This window comes from Fundulus heteroclitus, chromosome 23 (assembly GCF_011125445.2).
Source record: "Fundulus heteroclitus isolate FHET01 chromosome 23, MU-UCD_Fhet_4.1, whole genome shotgun sequence".
In the NCBI taxonomy this organism is placed as follows: Eukaryota; Metazoa; Chordata; class Actinopteri; order Cyprinodontiformes; family Fundulidae; genus Fundulus; species Fundulus heteroclitus.
The window spans coordinates 5,884,194-5,899,599 of record NC_046383.1 but is presented as its reverse complement, the minus strand read 5'-3'; the positions used below and the strand labels follow the sequence as shown (position 1 = coordinate 5,899,599).

The 15,406-nt window shown below is 40.0% G+C and overlaps 1 protein-coding gene and 1 long non-coding RNA gene across 13 annotated transcripts in view; both read left to right on the top strand.

Moving 5' to 3' along the window:
* Positions 1-3,126: 3,126 nt before the first annotated feature.
* On the top strand, positions 3,127-6,186 carry LOC118557554. Its single transcript, XR_004927913.1, has 3 exons — positions 3,127-3,223; positions 5,947-5,986; positions 6,096-6,186. It is a non-coding gene; the product is annotated as an uncharacterized LOC118557554 (long non-coding RNA).
* A 3,205-nt stretch (positions 6,187-9,391) lies between these two features.
* Positions 9,392-15,406, top strand: part of map7d3 (MAP7 domain containing 3) — a 43,216-nt gene continuing 37,201 nt past the window's right edge. For all 12 annotated transcript variants that reach the window (XM_036127738.1, XM_036127735.1, XM_036127728.1 and 9 more), the window contains exon 1: positions 9,392-9,499. In XM_036127738.1, coding sequence (XP_035983631.1) covers positions 9,454-9,499 — 46 coding nt within the window. In that variant the 5' untranslated portion in view covers positions 9,392-9,453. The remainder of the gene's footprint in view (positions 9,500-15,406) is intronic.

Here is a 15,406-nt window from a genome sequence, read left to right as displayed (position 1 = left end):
GGGTTTCCCCTGGGCCTTCCTCCCGGTGGGGACGTGCCCGGAACACCTCTCCAGGGAGGCGTCCAGGAGGCATCCTGACCAGATGCCCGAGCCACCTTCAACTGGCTCCTCTCGACGTGGAGGAGCAGTGGCTCTACTCTGAGTCCTCCCCGGATGACTGAGCTCCTCACCCCATCTCTAAGGGAGAGCCCAGACACACTATGGAGAAAACTCATTTCAGCCGCTGGTATCCGGGATCTCGTTCTTTCGGTCACGACCCAAAGCTCGTGACCATAGATGAGGGTAGGAACGTAGATCGACCGTTAAATCGAGAGCTTCGCCTTTTGGCTCAGCTCTCTCTTCTACCACAACGGATCGTACAACGCCCGCTTCACAGCAGACGCTGCACCAATCCGCCTGTCGATCTCCCGCTCCATCTTCCCCTCATTCGTGAACAAGACCCCAAGATACTTAAACCTCCTCCACTAGGGGCAGGACATCCTCCCCAACCGGAGAAGGCACTCTACCCTTTTCCGGTTTCAAGACCATGGTCTCGGATTTGGAGGCACTGATTTTCATCCCGGCCGCTTCGCACTCGGCTGCGAACCGCTCCAGTGAGAGCTGTAGATCACGCCCTGATGAAGCCAATAGGACCACGTCATCCGCGAATAGCAGAGACGCAATCCTAAGGCCACCAAAGCGGATCCCCTCAACACCTTGGCTGCGCCTAGAAATTCTGTCCATAAAAGTTATGAACAGAATCGGTGACAAAGGGCAGCCTTGGCGGAGTCCAACTCTCACCGGAAACGAGTCGACTTACTGCCGGCAATGCGGACCAGACTCTGACACCGGTCGTACAGAGACCTGACAGCCCTTATTAAAGGGTCCGGTACTCCATACTCCCGGAGTACCCCCCACAGGATCCCTCGGGGGACACGAATGCCTTCTCCAGATCCACAAAGCACATGTAGACTGGTTGGGCAAACTCCCAAGCCCCCTCCAGAATCCTGCTGAGGGTGTAGAGCTGGTCCAGTGTTCCACGGCCAGGACGAAAACCACACTGCTCTTCCTGAATCCGAGATTCGACTATCCGACGGACCCTCCTTTCCAGAACCCCTGAATAGACCTTACCAGGGAGGCTTAAGAGTGTGATTCCCCTGTAGTTGGAACACACTCTCCGGTCCCCCTTTTTAAATACGGGGACCACCACCCCAGTCTGCCAATCCAGGGGAACTGCCCCCGATGTCCACGCAATGCTGCAGAGCCGCGTTAACCAACACAGCCCCACAACATCCAGAGCCTTAAGGTACTCAGGGCGAATCTCATCCACCCCCGGAGCCTTGCCACCGAGGAGCTTTTTAACAACCTCGGCAACCTCAGCACCAGAGATGGGAGAACCCGACCCAGAGTCCTCAGGCTCTGCTTCCTCAATGGAAGACGTGTTGGTGGGATAATCCCACCAACACGTAAATGTATGTTTGTGTGTTATTTTGTGCAGACATTATGAACTGAAGAGCATGACAGGAGAGGTGGAGCTGTTGTGCATTCCTTGTGATGATGCAGTCCGTGAAGGGTGCTTGCCCTTTTCGTCCCGAGGCTCCAAAACAGGTACGAAGCAAATATAAACCACCGACGCAACAGTGCAAATATCAGACTTCAGTACTTGTACGTATTTGGGGATTTTGTGAAGCTGTCATTTTTGGTGTTTGCAGAGAGCGCCATCATGTTGCCTGTTGGGAAGTCTGAAGAACCTGCAGAAAAAGGTATGGCCTGGTAGGGTCTCTGTGGCCATGCATTTTATCTAAATGTAGGGCTTCCATTGATTTCTGTGAACTTTGCTCTTTTCAGAGAGGAATGATCATTTTGAATTTTATTTAATCCACATAGGGTGAAAATTGTACATCCAGGTTCTAATAAGTACACACACTGTTCACTTAAACTAGTCAATTTTCTGGCTTTTAAACGTGCTTCATTCCAGAAGCTAAATGTTAGTCTACTTTGCCCTCTCCAAAGACATGTTATGTGTGTTTGGGATTATCTTTCTGTTCGAATTATAGCAGAATAGCTGATGAAGTGAAGTGTAATTGAAGAATTTGCCAACATTACACTGCAAAAAGGGAACAAAAAATAATTCAGGTTTTCTTGAAATGAATGTATTTTTCTTTGATTTAAGCAGATAAATCAGACTATTTGCCAATAGAGTGAGTATTTTTACTCCTAAAATAAAATAATTAGATATCTTGCACTAGAAATAAGATATAGATATAGATGAAATGGTCCTATTTTAAGTGGAAGAATCTTATTCCATTGGCAAATAGTCTTATTTAGTTGCTTAAATCAAGGAAAAATACATTAATTTCAAGAAAATTTGACTTACTTCTTGCAGTGTATGGGTGCATGCCTATATCCAAGCCTGTATGTGGAATTTTATCCTGTGTAGATTAGATCAATTCTAAACCATTCTAAAATGGCTCTTTGTAAAATTCAAATGATGATTGTATAACCATACCACTCTGAATTAAAAATCTATCTATAGCGGCAATAAATTAATAGGAAATTCATGCCAATGATAAATGTATGTAAACCTTCACTGTAAACGCGTTTTCCATTTCTTTTTCCCCCAGTATAATATGATTAACTTTCTTGTTCTCCTTTAAGGAACGAAAGCGGAAAGTCTTTCTGTGGTCCTTATCGGCGCCACGATATCATCCTTGTTTTTCTTTCTTTCTCTGTTGCTTTGGGTTGTCCTCCTGACTGTGAAAAGATTCAGTAAGTTAGATTATTTGTAATATTTCAGCCATCTTTGCTCTCTTATTCGAGTTTGCTGGACAGAAGTGAGATTGTAAACACATTGCCATCGTTCAGAGCGGGTTCCTGAGCACGGCCTGAAGCCTGAGGGGTTGCTGTCTGCAGCAAGCCTTCAGTACGAAAGTCCCTCTGGTCACACGGAGAGAGCAACGCCACAATCAGAGAGTGCTTCGGAGAGCAGTTCCCCTGAAGACACAACGAGGTATGTTTTTTTGTGAATTCTGGAACAAAGAACAGCATTTTAAACATTTTTATCATCTATGTTTCTTTTGCATTTCCAACCACCTCTACGCGCAGATGGCAGAACTCACTGAACCATGAGAGCGAGTTGCATCCCACTTCTATCGTGATCAATGTCACCACCAACATCAAGCCCTGCAGTCAGAAACAAGATAACATCGTGCAGGAAGGACAAAAAGGCTTCACCACAGAGGAGGTGCTTTGTTTTTCCTTCCTCATATTCTGGGAATCCTGGAACAGCAACACTCAGATCTTTGCCGGGGGCTCTGTGTCTTATGGTTTGAACGTTATTTCAAACTTCAGTTTTAACGTTCATTTTTAAATAACTTTTCCTAATGTTTTGAAGCACGTGATGTTCTTTTAAGTTGTTAAGGCATTTCGTCTGAATTGGGGATTGATTCAATCGCTGTCTTGCCAAAAGTATCAGGCCACCCATCTAAATCCATGAAAGTCACTTCCATTATTGCAGATGTTTAAAACCCAGCACCTAGGCATGCAGGTCTTTTCTACAAATACTTGTGAAAGACTGGATTGCTCTGAGGATGCTTAATGCTTAATACGCACAGGCATAAAATTACCTCTACACTAAATACTGCAGTCCACTGTTAGCGGTATTATGGCAAAAAGGAAGCAATTGGGCTAAGTGGATGCTGAGGGGCATAGTCCACAAAGTTGACCAACTTTTTGCAGAGCTAATGGCTTCCCTCCAAACTGCATGTGGCCTTCAGATTAGCTCAAGAGTGGTGCATGGAGAGATTCATGAAATGGGTTCTCATGACCACACAGCTGCCATCAAGCCTTAAATCACCAAGTGCAATGGAAAACGCTGGATGCAGAGCAGGGGGAATGTGGCTGGCCTGCCCGACGGACCACCTATGGGCTGAACTGGAGCGGAAACCCCGAGCCAGGCCTTATCATCCAACATCAGCGTCTGTCTGACCTACTAACTGTGCTTGTAGAGGAACAGAGAAAACAAAATCACATAAACACACTCTTAAATCTTACGGAAAACCTCCCCAGAAGAATGGAGGCTTTTGTAGATTAGATTAGATTAGATTCAATTTTATTGTCATTACACAGGTACAGGTACAAGGTAACAAAATGCAGTTTATGTCTAACCAGAAGTGCAATAGCAGCAAGTACAGGATAAACAATGGTTCCATAAGTACAGGACATGGGTTATTACTGAATAAAAATGGAGATGAATACTATTATAAACAGAATTTTACTGATAGATTTGTCTTATGAGTATAATATATAGATAACTAGAATTGTTAACTAAATGTACCGAATATAATATACAGGTGGATATAACTATAAATAGAGTTTTACAGATATGTACAATAGCATAATATACAGATGATTGTTATTATAACAGAGTTTGCATGTACTATGAATATATGTACAGATGGCTATTACTGTAGGCAGAATTGTGAGCATGATATACAGTTAGCTATTACTATAAAATGAATAAATAAAGTTTGGACAGAAGCTATTTAAATTAAAGTGCAGTGGAAGGTAATTGCATAATCCAATTGAAGTACGGTATTGCAAATGTATATGTAAACAATTGGTACTGTGAATAAACAGTCAGCAGTGCAAATCAATATTGAGTCAATATTGATTTGCAACTGTGGCTGCAAATGGTGGGATTAAAATCAAAGTAAACGCTATAGATTAAGAATGGAAGGCAACTTAAGCTCATGCATGTGTGTGTAAAGGTAAGTGACCCAGTACTTTTTGCAATATAGTGTACAACAGTATTTATGAAGTTTTAATTTAGAATTTAAATCTCTATTTGACTATTTTTTCTGTCTTTAGTCATGAGGGATTTTTATACACACACAATTAGGCTTATCACAAAGCCCTTTTCAAAAAATACAAATATGACGCAAATAGAAATAAAGGTTAGCAGTAAAAAAAACAAAAAACTAATAAGATAAACATTGGGGGAAAATAAATGTGTAGAACTCTGTCATGACCAGAGATGACGTTGGTTTGAAGAACTGAAGAAACTGCATCGTGTCAATGATCATGATGAAGAGACATAAAAAATTGTAAGGGTGCTAAAATGTTCATCAGAGTCAAAACTGAAACTGCAAATGGTAGAAAGAAGAAGAAAAACATACAAATTAAAGTAAAATGTGTTTTCATCTGAAACGCCTGGTACAAAAGTTAGTTAAACAGAACAAATAAATATATAGTAATCTTAAAAATACAATGAATTCAGAAATAAAACAAATCTACGGTGAGAATAAGGTTACTTAAGAACAGAATATCCTCATCGCTAAAACACAATGAAGAGTTATATGAAACAGTCTAGAGACGCATAATTATTGTCTCCACTGCCCTCAGGTGTTCATCTGATCCTTAGGCAGTAAAAAGAAAATAATCCCTGACCGATAATTTTAGTGCTTCCTTTTCTTTTTATCAGAACACCTGATTTATCTACATGGCTTGTACAATACAAGTAAATCTACTAAATACATAGGACTTATCCTATAGACTTTAAAAGCACATGAAAACCAGCTCCTAGTCCGCATTTGTGCAGCTAAGTTTTGCATCGGAGGCTATATTATTATTTAGAAGAAGGAAAAGCGTTGCGTAATCTATCCTGCAACTGATAAAATGCATCCCTGGGAACCATTTTAGTATGAGGGAGGACACAACTAGAAACTAGATGAGGATAAATTATAACAGCATGGTTTTTAATTAGATATGTAGGAAAATGTCATATCTTATGCATGCCTCCTATTAAAATAGCTGTCTGTTATGAGTGTTTTTATGATTAATAAGTGAAATAAGTGCATGATAGTGACTGTACATCTGTTGTTGCTGTCACTGTCAGTGATTGAATACATAACACTTTAGCTAAGGAACGAATGAATAATTCTGCCTCATCTACTTTATCATCATCAGATGGAGCAAAAACTGCAGACAATATGGGAGCTTGCTCAAGGTATGTATTCTAAAGCCTTTCTGCCATTAAAAGGGCCTTAACGAGTTCAACTCCAGGTTCTTTATTTTGCACGAGCTCATTGTGTTTCTGCTGTTCTAAATTTATCCAGGTCAGAGTATCGAGACGCTGAACTACGACACCATCCAGGATTTGTCGCTGCTGCTCGACTCGCCCAACCACATTTATGTTTTAAGGAAGCTGGGGCTGTCTTTGGGTGTGCCCCCGAAGCTCACCGGTCATTTCCACAGTTTCGAGGACCTTTTTCAGTACCTCCGCACCTCCACCTACACCCAGCTTCCCCAGCTGGCCCAGGCCGCTGCGCTCCTACCAAACTTTGAGGTTGTTTCGAGGATACACAGAGCTCTGCTGAACAAGTGACTGCTTCCACCCCGAGGACGTGTTCCCATGACTTGAACTGTTGTGTGTTGCTCATAATCTGCTTTGCTTGATGACACAGTCACAACTGTGTACCTGTAATTACTCCTACACCAAAGAGATACTGTTTATTTTTTTAGAGTGGAAAATTTGATTTGGAGTGAAATGTGATGTCAGTGTAAGCTCCTAATTCAGAAAAGGACTGACTTAACCACCTTATTTTGTGTATTCCATGTTAAAAGGAAAGAAATGCAAATATTTCACATAAATCATATCATGCAGCAGAAAAACAAAACCAGGTTTCAGACTTTGTGTTGTTAACATCAAGTTCTACCACATTCTAGTTACTCCAGCTGCAGTATAGGCAATATTATTTCCTGTTGACAGCGTGAAATGGGCGAACAGCCCTCTGGCTAAAGCATGTGAGACAAAGCCGGACAGAGGATACAGTGTTCATGGTAAAAGAAAGGAACTTGAGCTCTGAGAACATTTTCTTATCCTCTTACTGGGAGATGTTTGTGAATTGATCATCTCTGGGTCTGGAGATTCTTCGGCACATTAAATCTGGTAAGGCTTTAAGTTATTCCATCTTGTCTGTCCTAAATAATATTAAAGGAAATTTGAGTGAGAGTGTACTAAAGTTATTCTTTCAACAATCTAAATTTGGTAAGAAAACGTTTAGATGATAAAATAACTCGAGTATGAATTGATGTCATCAACAATATTAATGTGACAATACATTATTGCAACTTTAAAACTTTGCAGGTAAAAAAATACCCCTATCTGAACGGTAGAGGGCGCTTCGGTCATTATTGCAAATCACCGCTGTCTTTTTTTATCGCCTTTCCTTCCTTTATGCGTGATCGTTTATTGTACAGATGCACTAGGGCACACATATTGGTGTCTCATAGTTGCGGATGAAACCTGTAAAAGTAATTGAAACAACACATTATTAATGATAATGATAAGAATAACCATTGGATAGTGATAATTAGTACATTGGTATTACTAAGAGCAATAGTCATCACTTTAATTCCTGTTTATATGTTACAAGAATAACAATAAGCTTTACTAGTCATGATTAGGTGCATGTTCAGGGAATTTAACTTTTGTTATAGCGCTCACTGTGTGCAGACCATAGGTATAAATATAGGTGGTTAATATGGACTTCCAATTTGATCTCTATATTTTGTAGTACTGTTGAGATAACGATAAAAGTTATGATAAAAGACTACTTGCAACTCCGTTGCTGTCTCTTTTAGGGAACTGTATGGCTGTGACTCCAAGGCACAGCAATTATAGCCCTATAAACACAAATACTCCTCTTTAAAAACATATTTATTAAGAATAGGCTTTAGCAGGACACATAACAAAAAAACAGTGTGACTCTTATCATCCACACAGCAATTGCCTTTATTCATATTTTTCAATTGATTGATATTTATTCATGCTCTGAACCATACACCATTGCAGATCTCACCACCATCTTGTACACTCATGTAAACTCCTTTTGTGACGCTTATACTTTTTTTTATCACAAAACAAACCTGACACTTTTCTCCACCCATTTGTTTCTTTACATCTTTGCCTCGATCTGGACTGTAAAGCTTATGTATTAAAATCCTTCACCTTCTTTATTTCAGCTCCGTGTAACTCCACTTGGGTCATTCTCACTCACACGCATGCATTATGTCTTGCTACGGCTAACCTTCATTCCTTTTTCTAGAGCAAACCTCTCTCTAGATTTTCCTCTACCTGTTCCATGCTCTCACTGCAGATCACAATGTCATCTGCAAACCATAGTCCATGGAGATGCCTGTTTAACCTCATCCATCAACCTGACCTGTTCATCACAAGAACAAAGAAGAAGGGACTAAGAGCCAATCCTTGACACAGACCTACTTTCACCTTGAACTGCTCTGGTCACACCTACAGCACATCTCACCACTGTCTTACAGCTCTCATACGTGTCCTGAACCACCCTGCTACTCCAGATTTCCTCATACAATACCACAGCTTCCCTCTTGGCACTCAATCATATGCTTTCTACAGCTCTACAAAAACACAATGCTGCACCCTCTGACCTTCTCTGTACTTCTCCATCCACATCCTCAAAGCAGATTCTGCATCTTTTGTAGTTTTTCATGGCATAAAACCACACTCATAGATGCTCACTTCTGACCTTAGTCTAGCTTACTCTTTCCCACCCGTACAACATCACTGCACCACTCACTAACTTTATTCTACTATATATATATACATACACACAGCTATATATGTGTAGCTGGAGATAGGCACCCCTCACGACCCTAGTAGGCAATAGGGATAAGTGTGTTGTAAAATGGATGCATATATATTTAAAAATTAAATCTTAAAAGTTGTAATTTCAAATTAATCAATTTAATCAATTTATGGATATATATATATATATATATATATATATATATATATATATATATATATATATATATATATATATATATATACATAGATAGTGGAATAAATATTGCCAACCCCTTATGTGATAAATTGATTAAATTGATTAATTTGAAATTACAACTTTTAAGATTTAATTTTTGGAAAATCGGGATTTTGCTTTGCCATTGCACTCATTGGACTTCCATGACGAGAATGCCATACAATGCTGAATATATGTTTAGGAAAATATATTGTCAAAATAATGTAAAGAGGAAACTTTCTGTTGAAATAAATTAATGAGAAATGAAGCTAAGATCCTAAGAACTCTCAAGCTCCCAGGCCTCTGGTAGAGGACCCAAGCTTGAAAAATGGAGAGCCACCCAAATTTCCCATTTATTTAAACAGAATATAATCTACACATGAATAAGTATTTTTTAAAAATAAACAATGGGTCACGGTCAACGATTTTTACGATTTGGGCTGCTGTCCATGCCCAGAAGTCAACTGACACGAAAGTACCAGTACACATTTTGGGTCAGAGTGAGACATCGCCTTCACCCATCTTTGACGTCCACGTCCCCGCGCTGTCCGAGTCCAACCGGCTGCGGTGTGTCGCGCGCCCCTGGTGTAGAAAAAAAATACACACACAGAGAGAGAAGGAAAACTTCATAGAAATGGCGGAGAGTGCTACGACGCTCAAAGGCTTGCGAGCCCAGATAGGTAAGCGAAAAGTAAAGCGTTAGCGTGTTGTTGTCGGACCAGTTTGTGTCGCGCGGCGCGGAAATAAGTTTACGACGTTTGCACGCGGCCGTTTACCGGGGAGTTTGAGCGCCAAGCTTTCCTAGCTAGTAAACGTTAGCCGTCAGTTCGGTCACCTGCTTACAATGGACGCACAGACATCTGCAACTTCTCTATCTAAACTCAAACGTCGCTTTGTCCAACAAACCAGCTTCTAGCTGCTAGCTTAATGCTAACGGCTTTATTAACCGAGCCGGTGCCACTCAGTAAAAGTTAATGCTGTTAGATGGCTAGCGTTAAAGATGTAGCTCGGAGTTTGTAGTTTGATGCCGGTTGACGTATAGGGCTCGGCTTTAACTTTGCTATATCTCACCGTGTCCACAAACTGCTGTGGCTTTATGACACCGGCACGTGAAGGTAGCAAACTGGTTGCGTCTAACTCTTAATATTTATTTCTCTGTCAGTAGATCATCTCAGCTGGTCATTTTTTTGACGTTCCGACAAACTGAATGGTTGCTTGTGGGTGCCATGTTTTTCTCTCGCCACAAACCAGGAGGCTCATAGTACACCCAGCTTTCTACTTGAAAGTCCGCTTATCTTTTGTTGAATGACACCCCCCAAACCCCCTCCATAAATTCTCCTGGTGTATTGCTGGTCAATTGTGTCTGTTTTGTTGGCATATGGCGTAGCCCCCCTCTCCACTGTTAAGGGTGGATGACAGAAACAATGACTGACCTGAATTGCAACCCCAGACTCTGATTGGAGAGATTAAACCTAGAGCTGTTGTTGTTGTTGTTGTTGTTGTTTGTTTGCTTTCTAGAGTTGCTTTTCTAGGATGACATGGATGTCTGGTTTTCTTAGGGGTCCGACACGCTGATTCTAATTAGTTTCATCTCACTAGAACTGCAACACCTTCAAGAGGTTATTTGAGGGAGATGATGTCTTATCTATCTTCATCTGGCCCAAACCCATATCTGTTTGTGTCTTTGAGATCTGACCAACCGAGTCCGATTTATTTATTGTTTATATATGAGAGCTTAAAAATGTGCACTAGGTCGTTTGTTTGACTTTTTATAGTTAAACTCAAAATGTATTTAAGCACGTGGTGTTTCCTTGGAGCAGGAATAGCATGAAAATTGTGGCAGTTCTTAGTTTTAGCGGATTTAATGAACAGGAGCTGAAAACTGTTTTTTTTTTTTTTTTCCTCCCAGTATTTGACCTAGAGATCAGTGTTTAGAGCAACCAAGGATCCATTTGTTCCCTTTCTTCCCTAAAGTCTATAACACAAGAGATAAACTGTAATGCACGCTCGATCTATTTCTGATTACTTTTATTAAACTTGACAAAAGTGGATCAATATGGTGAAGCTGATGGATGCATTAAGGTCCAACAAGGCGTAGATTTCTTAGTTTGGGTGCATGTATTTTTCAGTGTTTGACCTTAGATCCCCAATCAGAGTTAGTAAAGGAGAAAATGGCCAATCACACTTATTTATGTGCATTTTGAAGTATTGCATTAAAAGAAGTTGATAGACACGGCAAAATTAGAAATAAAATAAGTTTTTTTACGCTTGCTTGAGGTGCTTTTTTTTTGTTGCTTTTATGAAAGTGAGTTGATGCACAAAACAGGAGATGGAAAGAGATTTGCCGAACAAGTTCTGACTTAGCACTTATCAGCTGTTTCCACTGTCGGTGTCTTCCCAGGTATTCCCACATGCATAGGATTACATTTCCTTCTCTACGTCTCCGGACAGCCAATACTAACCGATGTGACGAGTACAACTAGACCGATAGCGACACAGTCTTGAAATGTGCTCTCCATTTTTCCCAGATGTGATTGTGTGATCCATGCTAGTTGGCAACCTCTACTTCCTGCCTATTACAGCCATGCGTCACATCAACTTCTGTGGAAATGATGCTTTGTGTAGCCTGGTTTATTTGCTCCAAACCAGTGGATGGAAACATGCCAAATTTGCATTTTCATTTTCTTTTCTTTTTTTTTTTTTTTTTTTGCAACATTTAAAAATCCAGTTTAGATTTGGCATGACGATTGGATGAAAACATAGCAAGTGTCTTTTGTCCTCCTTTTCTCTGATCTGATCTGCTGATTATTCCTGTTTTATTATGTTTTCTATGGACAATAACACATAAGAGACGATATGTGTTGCAGATTGATAGCGGTAGTACATTTTCACCCAACAGGACATGAACGCATCCCAATTTCTGGTTCAGTGCATATACGTATTCCCTTACCTGACATTTATTTTTCTTAAATTCAAAAACTCATTTCATTAATAATATGCAAACAATAATAATTTTCACCATGTTTCTGTACGAATTACTATGCCAAAAGCTCTCTCTGGACAAAGGATTAAATTATCACACCCTGTTGGCTTATTACGTCTTACATTTGTGTATATTCACCATAACAAGACCACGCAATGAGTCAACAAGGACAAGCAATGGCACTCACGTTCAGAATATAATGAATAAAAACAATCAGTAACATCTCCGTCGTACTGTGAACCAATTGGTTAATTTCCACGGAGCACATGAATGAGACATCTTCTCCTAATCGCTCCACTATGCCACCTCCAATGTGGCGGCGACGTCAACAGGCGATTCAGCGCTCAGCGAGGCGTCGACGTATCTGTGGCTGTGAGCGAGTCAGCAATGCTTAGAGGAATTACGAAAAGAAAGAGTAAGTAACGCTAACCCTGTCGACCGGGCCGGTCTTCAACCACGGTGAGCTGTCACTTTACTGCGAGGTGTTGCAGGACGGTCTGCTGGCTCCTACAGTAGCTGCGTCGATTGTCGCCATCTTGCTTTATGGTAGATCCGGTGTAGGTACCAGATCGGCTCGGGTGGTCAGCGCTTCCCGATGTCATCATTATATGGCAACTCCACTCAAACAAACTACATTACGCCCGCGGTCTCCATTTGTTACAAATAAATTTTATTTTGTTAATTTACGGTTATTTGCCAGTAACTTAATTGAAGCATGAAAACTTTTAACATCATTTTGGAACGCTTGTGTGGTAGTCTGACAATTTAATCGGTAATTTTGCAGGATCAAAGTTACATCTTGAGAGAAATGTCCTTCCTCCAATTTAAAAAAAAAAAAAAAAAAGTTGTGAAGGGAAACTAAACCATAAACTCTTTTAATTTTTAATAAAAGTCTGCAGCCATTTTAATTTTATCACGGCATTCATCACTTTAAAATCAATAACGTTTATTCCTCCTTTTTCTACTGATATTACTATGTCGTTCTTTCTGATCACATGTTTTTTATTATTCCAGATGAAATTGTGACAATATTCTTCCAAAAATTGAGCCAACTGTCAAATATCTGTTGATTTATTTGTAAAATGGCTTGAATATTTGTTCTGTCATTTTCAGTGTGGTCCTTGTTAATCATTATACCTAAATATTTTACGTCGTTTTTATCAATTAAAGTGGGTTGATTATTTTGAATTGCTAAGATTTCATATTTTTCCACGTTCATCTTTAAGCCTGAAGCTTTTGAGAAAAAAGAAACTGCTAAATTAACTAAATCAAATTGATTCGTTACAAATGCAGACCGCGGGCTCAATGTAGTTTGTTTGTGTGGCGTTGCCATAATGTGATGTCATCGGGAGGCGCAAGGCCCACGGAGAATGTCTTCGTAAAATTGTCCGTTTACAAACCGCAATCCCGCTGTCGAATAAAACCTACACCCCGCTATAATTACTTTAGTAAGTTGTCCAGACCGATCACAATGTTTTGCGTAATTGTGCAAACATTAAACCAATTATGTATAGTGACGTCATCAGAAGGCGCAGGGCCCCGATCTGGTACCTACACTGTACTGCCGAAAAATGCCGCAACAATTTTCATGTCTGCTGATACCATCCAGTGCAAAGTTCTTTTCAGGTCCGAAAAGGACCAAGGATGAACACTGGCTGTATATTGTTTTATATATATATATATATTTTTTATGGTCAATATATGTGACGAGGCCCCTTTAAGGATACCTTCTCCCATTCTAGTCTCTGACATTGATTTGTGCATCTCTTTTTTTAATTTTTCATCCAATGTGTAGGTGACCTGATATTTAGCTTGGTGTTGGGGTCAGAAAACAGCTTCGTAAAGCGAAATTATCCCGGCATTTCTGGATGCAGAGCCATGTGGGTCGACTATCAGTTTCATCACTGCTCAACTGAGGCTCGCACAGACGTGGATGTTTACTGCGTTTTGCATCTGTGGGCATGAATGCACGGCTTGTTATGTCTGCAGCAGTCCGGCTGCGTGTTCGAGCGATTAAGGGTATGAGGGAGTTCTCTGCATACCCAGTTTGGGTGTAGGCCCGTTTTTACTCCTGCCTACAAGTGGACCATATTTAGAGCTGATCTTCCTGTTTCCCCCCTTAACTTTTCCAGTCAGTATTTTCTATCTGGAATCTGCGTCCACCCAGTTTCGTGGTTTTATGAAAATGTCCACAGAGTTTAGAGTTACGTGTCGGAATTCAGGCTTTGTAAGGAATCAAAAAATGAGTCCATCGACTGACCTTGAGGGAGACTGGAGGACCGACAGTGATAAAATAATGTAAGGAATCTGACTCGTGGGCATTGTCTTTTCCACAAGAATGCGAGGAAGGAGAAGCTGTTTCAAAGGAAAATCACAAAGTGAAGATGCAAGCTTAGACAGACCGTGGAGCAGAACAGGATAGAAATAAAAACTAAAATAATTGTCCAAAAGCAGTAAACCTGAGTTTCAGCTTGTAGTTATTGTTTTTAATTGCCACTTAATTTATTTATTTTTCCCTACTTGAACAAATTTTTCATTTGTGAAGACAATCAGTTTCTTAATATTAATAACAATCCTTGATTCCTGGCTCAGTGATGTCAGCATCCTCAAAAAAATGGGGGTAAACATGAGACTGTTTTGACTTTGCTGCTGAATAACTAGATAAGGCAACTGAATCCTTTCCTGGGTTTTAGTTTGTCTGCAGTTATGTTATTTGAAGTCTCATAATGTGGCACTGACAACCTTTAGTTTTGAAAGAGGCTTTAGTATTTAATGAAAGTTAATAAAATCTGGAATATGTCAAGAACGTCCACTTTCCAAAGTTTCTCTCAGTGCTCTGCATTCTTAAGCAAAATTAGTTGTAGCCGGGCATGGCCCTGGAAAACATCCCCACGAAGTGATCATCTTGTGTATAAATACCTCAATATTATGGTGTTTAAACACATACATGTAAAATATAAAATGATTTTTGCTTACAGCTATAGGTAGGGCTGTGCATAAAAATCGATACAAAGATTAATGTTGATGTTTTTAAAAACGATTTAATATTGATATTATGGCTTTCAGTATCGATATACCTCCTAACCCCTAGGTGGCGTTATTACAGCGCACCATTACTTTTCACAGCGAGGAAGTGCAAGTGAGTCGAAGTTGCGGAGCGGCCGACAGGATTTTAGAAGCGCCTTCGTCCCTAAAATTTTTAGTTTATGTGACAAGTTAAACGCATTGAACCAAACGCACTTTATTTTCCGGTTAATATATCAGTGTTCAATAAATTGAACATAAATATAGTATTTGGCTGGTTTTGTTGATTGAATGACTTTGAGCATTAATTTGAAAGTAATGAATATTGATATTGGAGTCAAATCAAATCAAGCTGAGCTATATTGAGAATCATATTGAATCGGCTCATCCTACCCAGCCCTAGTTATAGGTTACCTATAACATTTATCACTTCTGCACATGTACCCAACGAATAAACACAATACATTTAAGATTAGTATGGTAAACATGGCCATTGCATAGAATCTTATTCATTTTGGGGTTCAGCTTTTTATAGCACAACACTGGTTTTAATTAGTGGGGCGGTTTGATCAGATAGCAA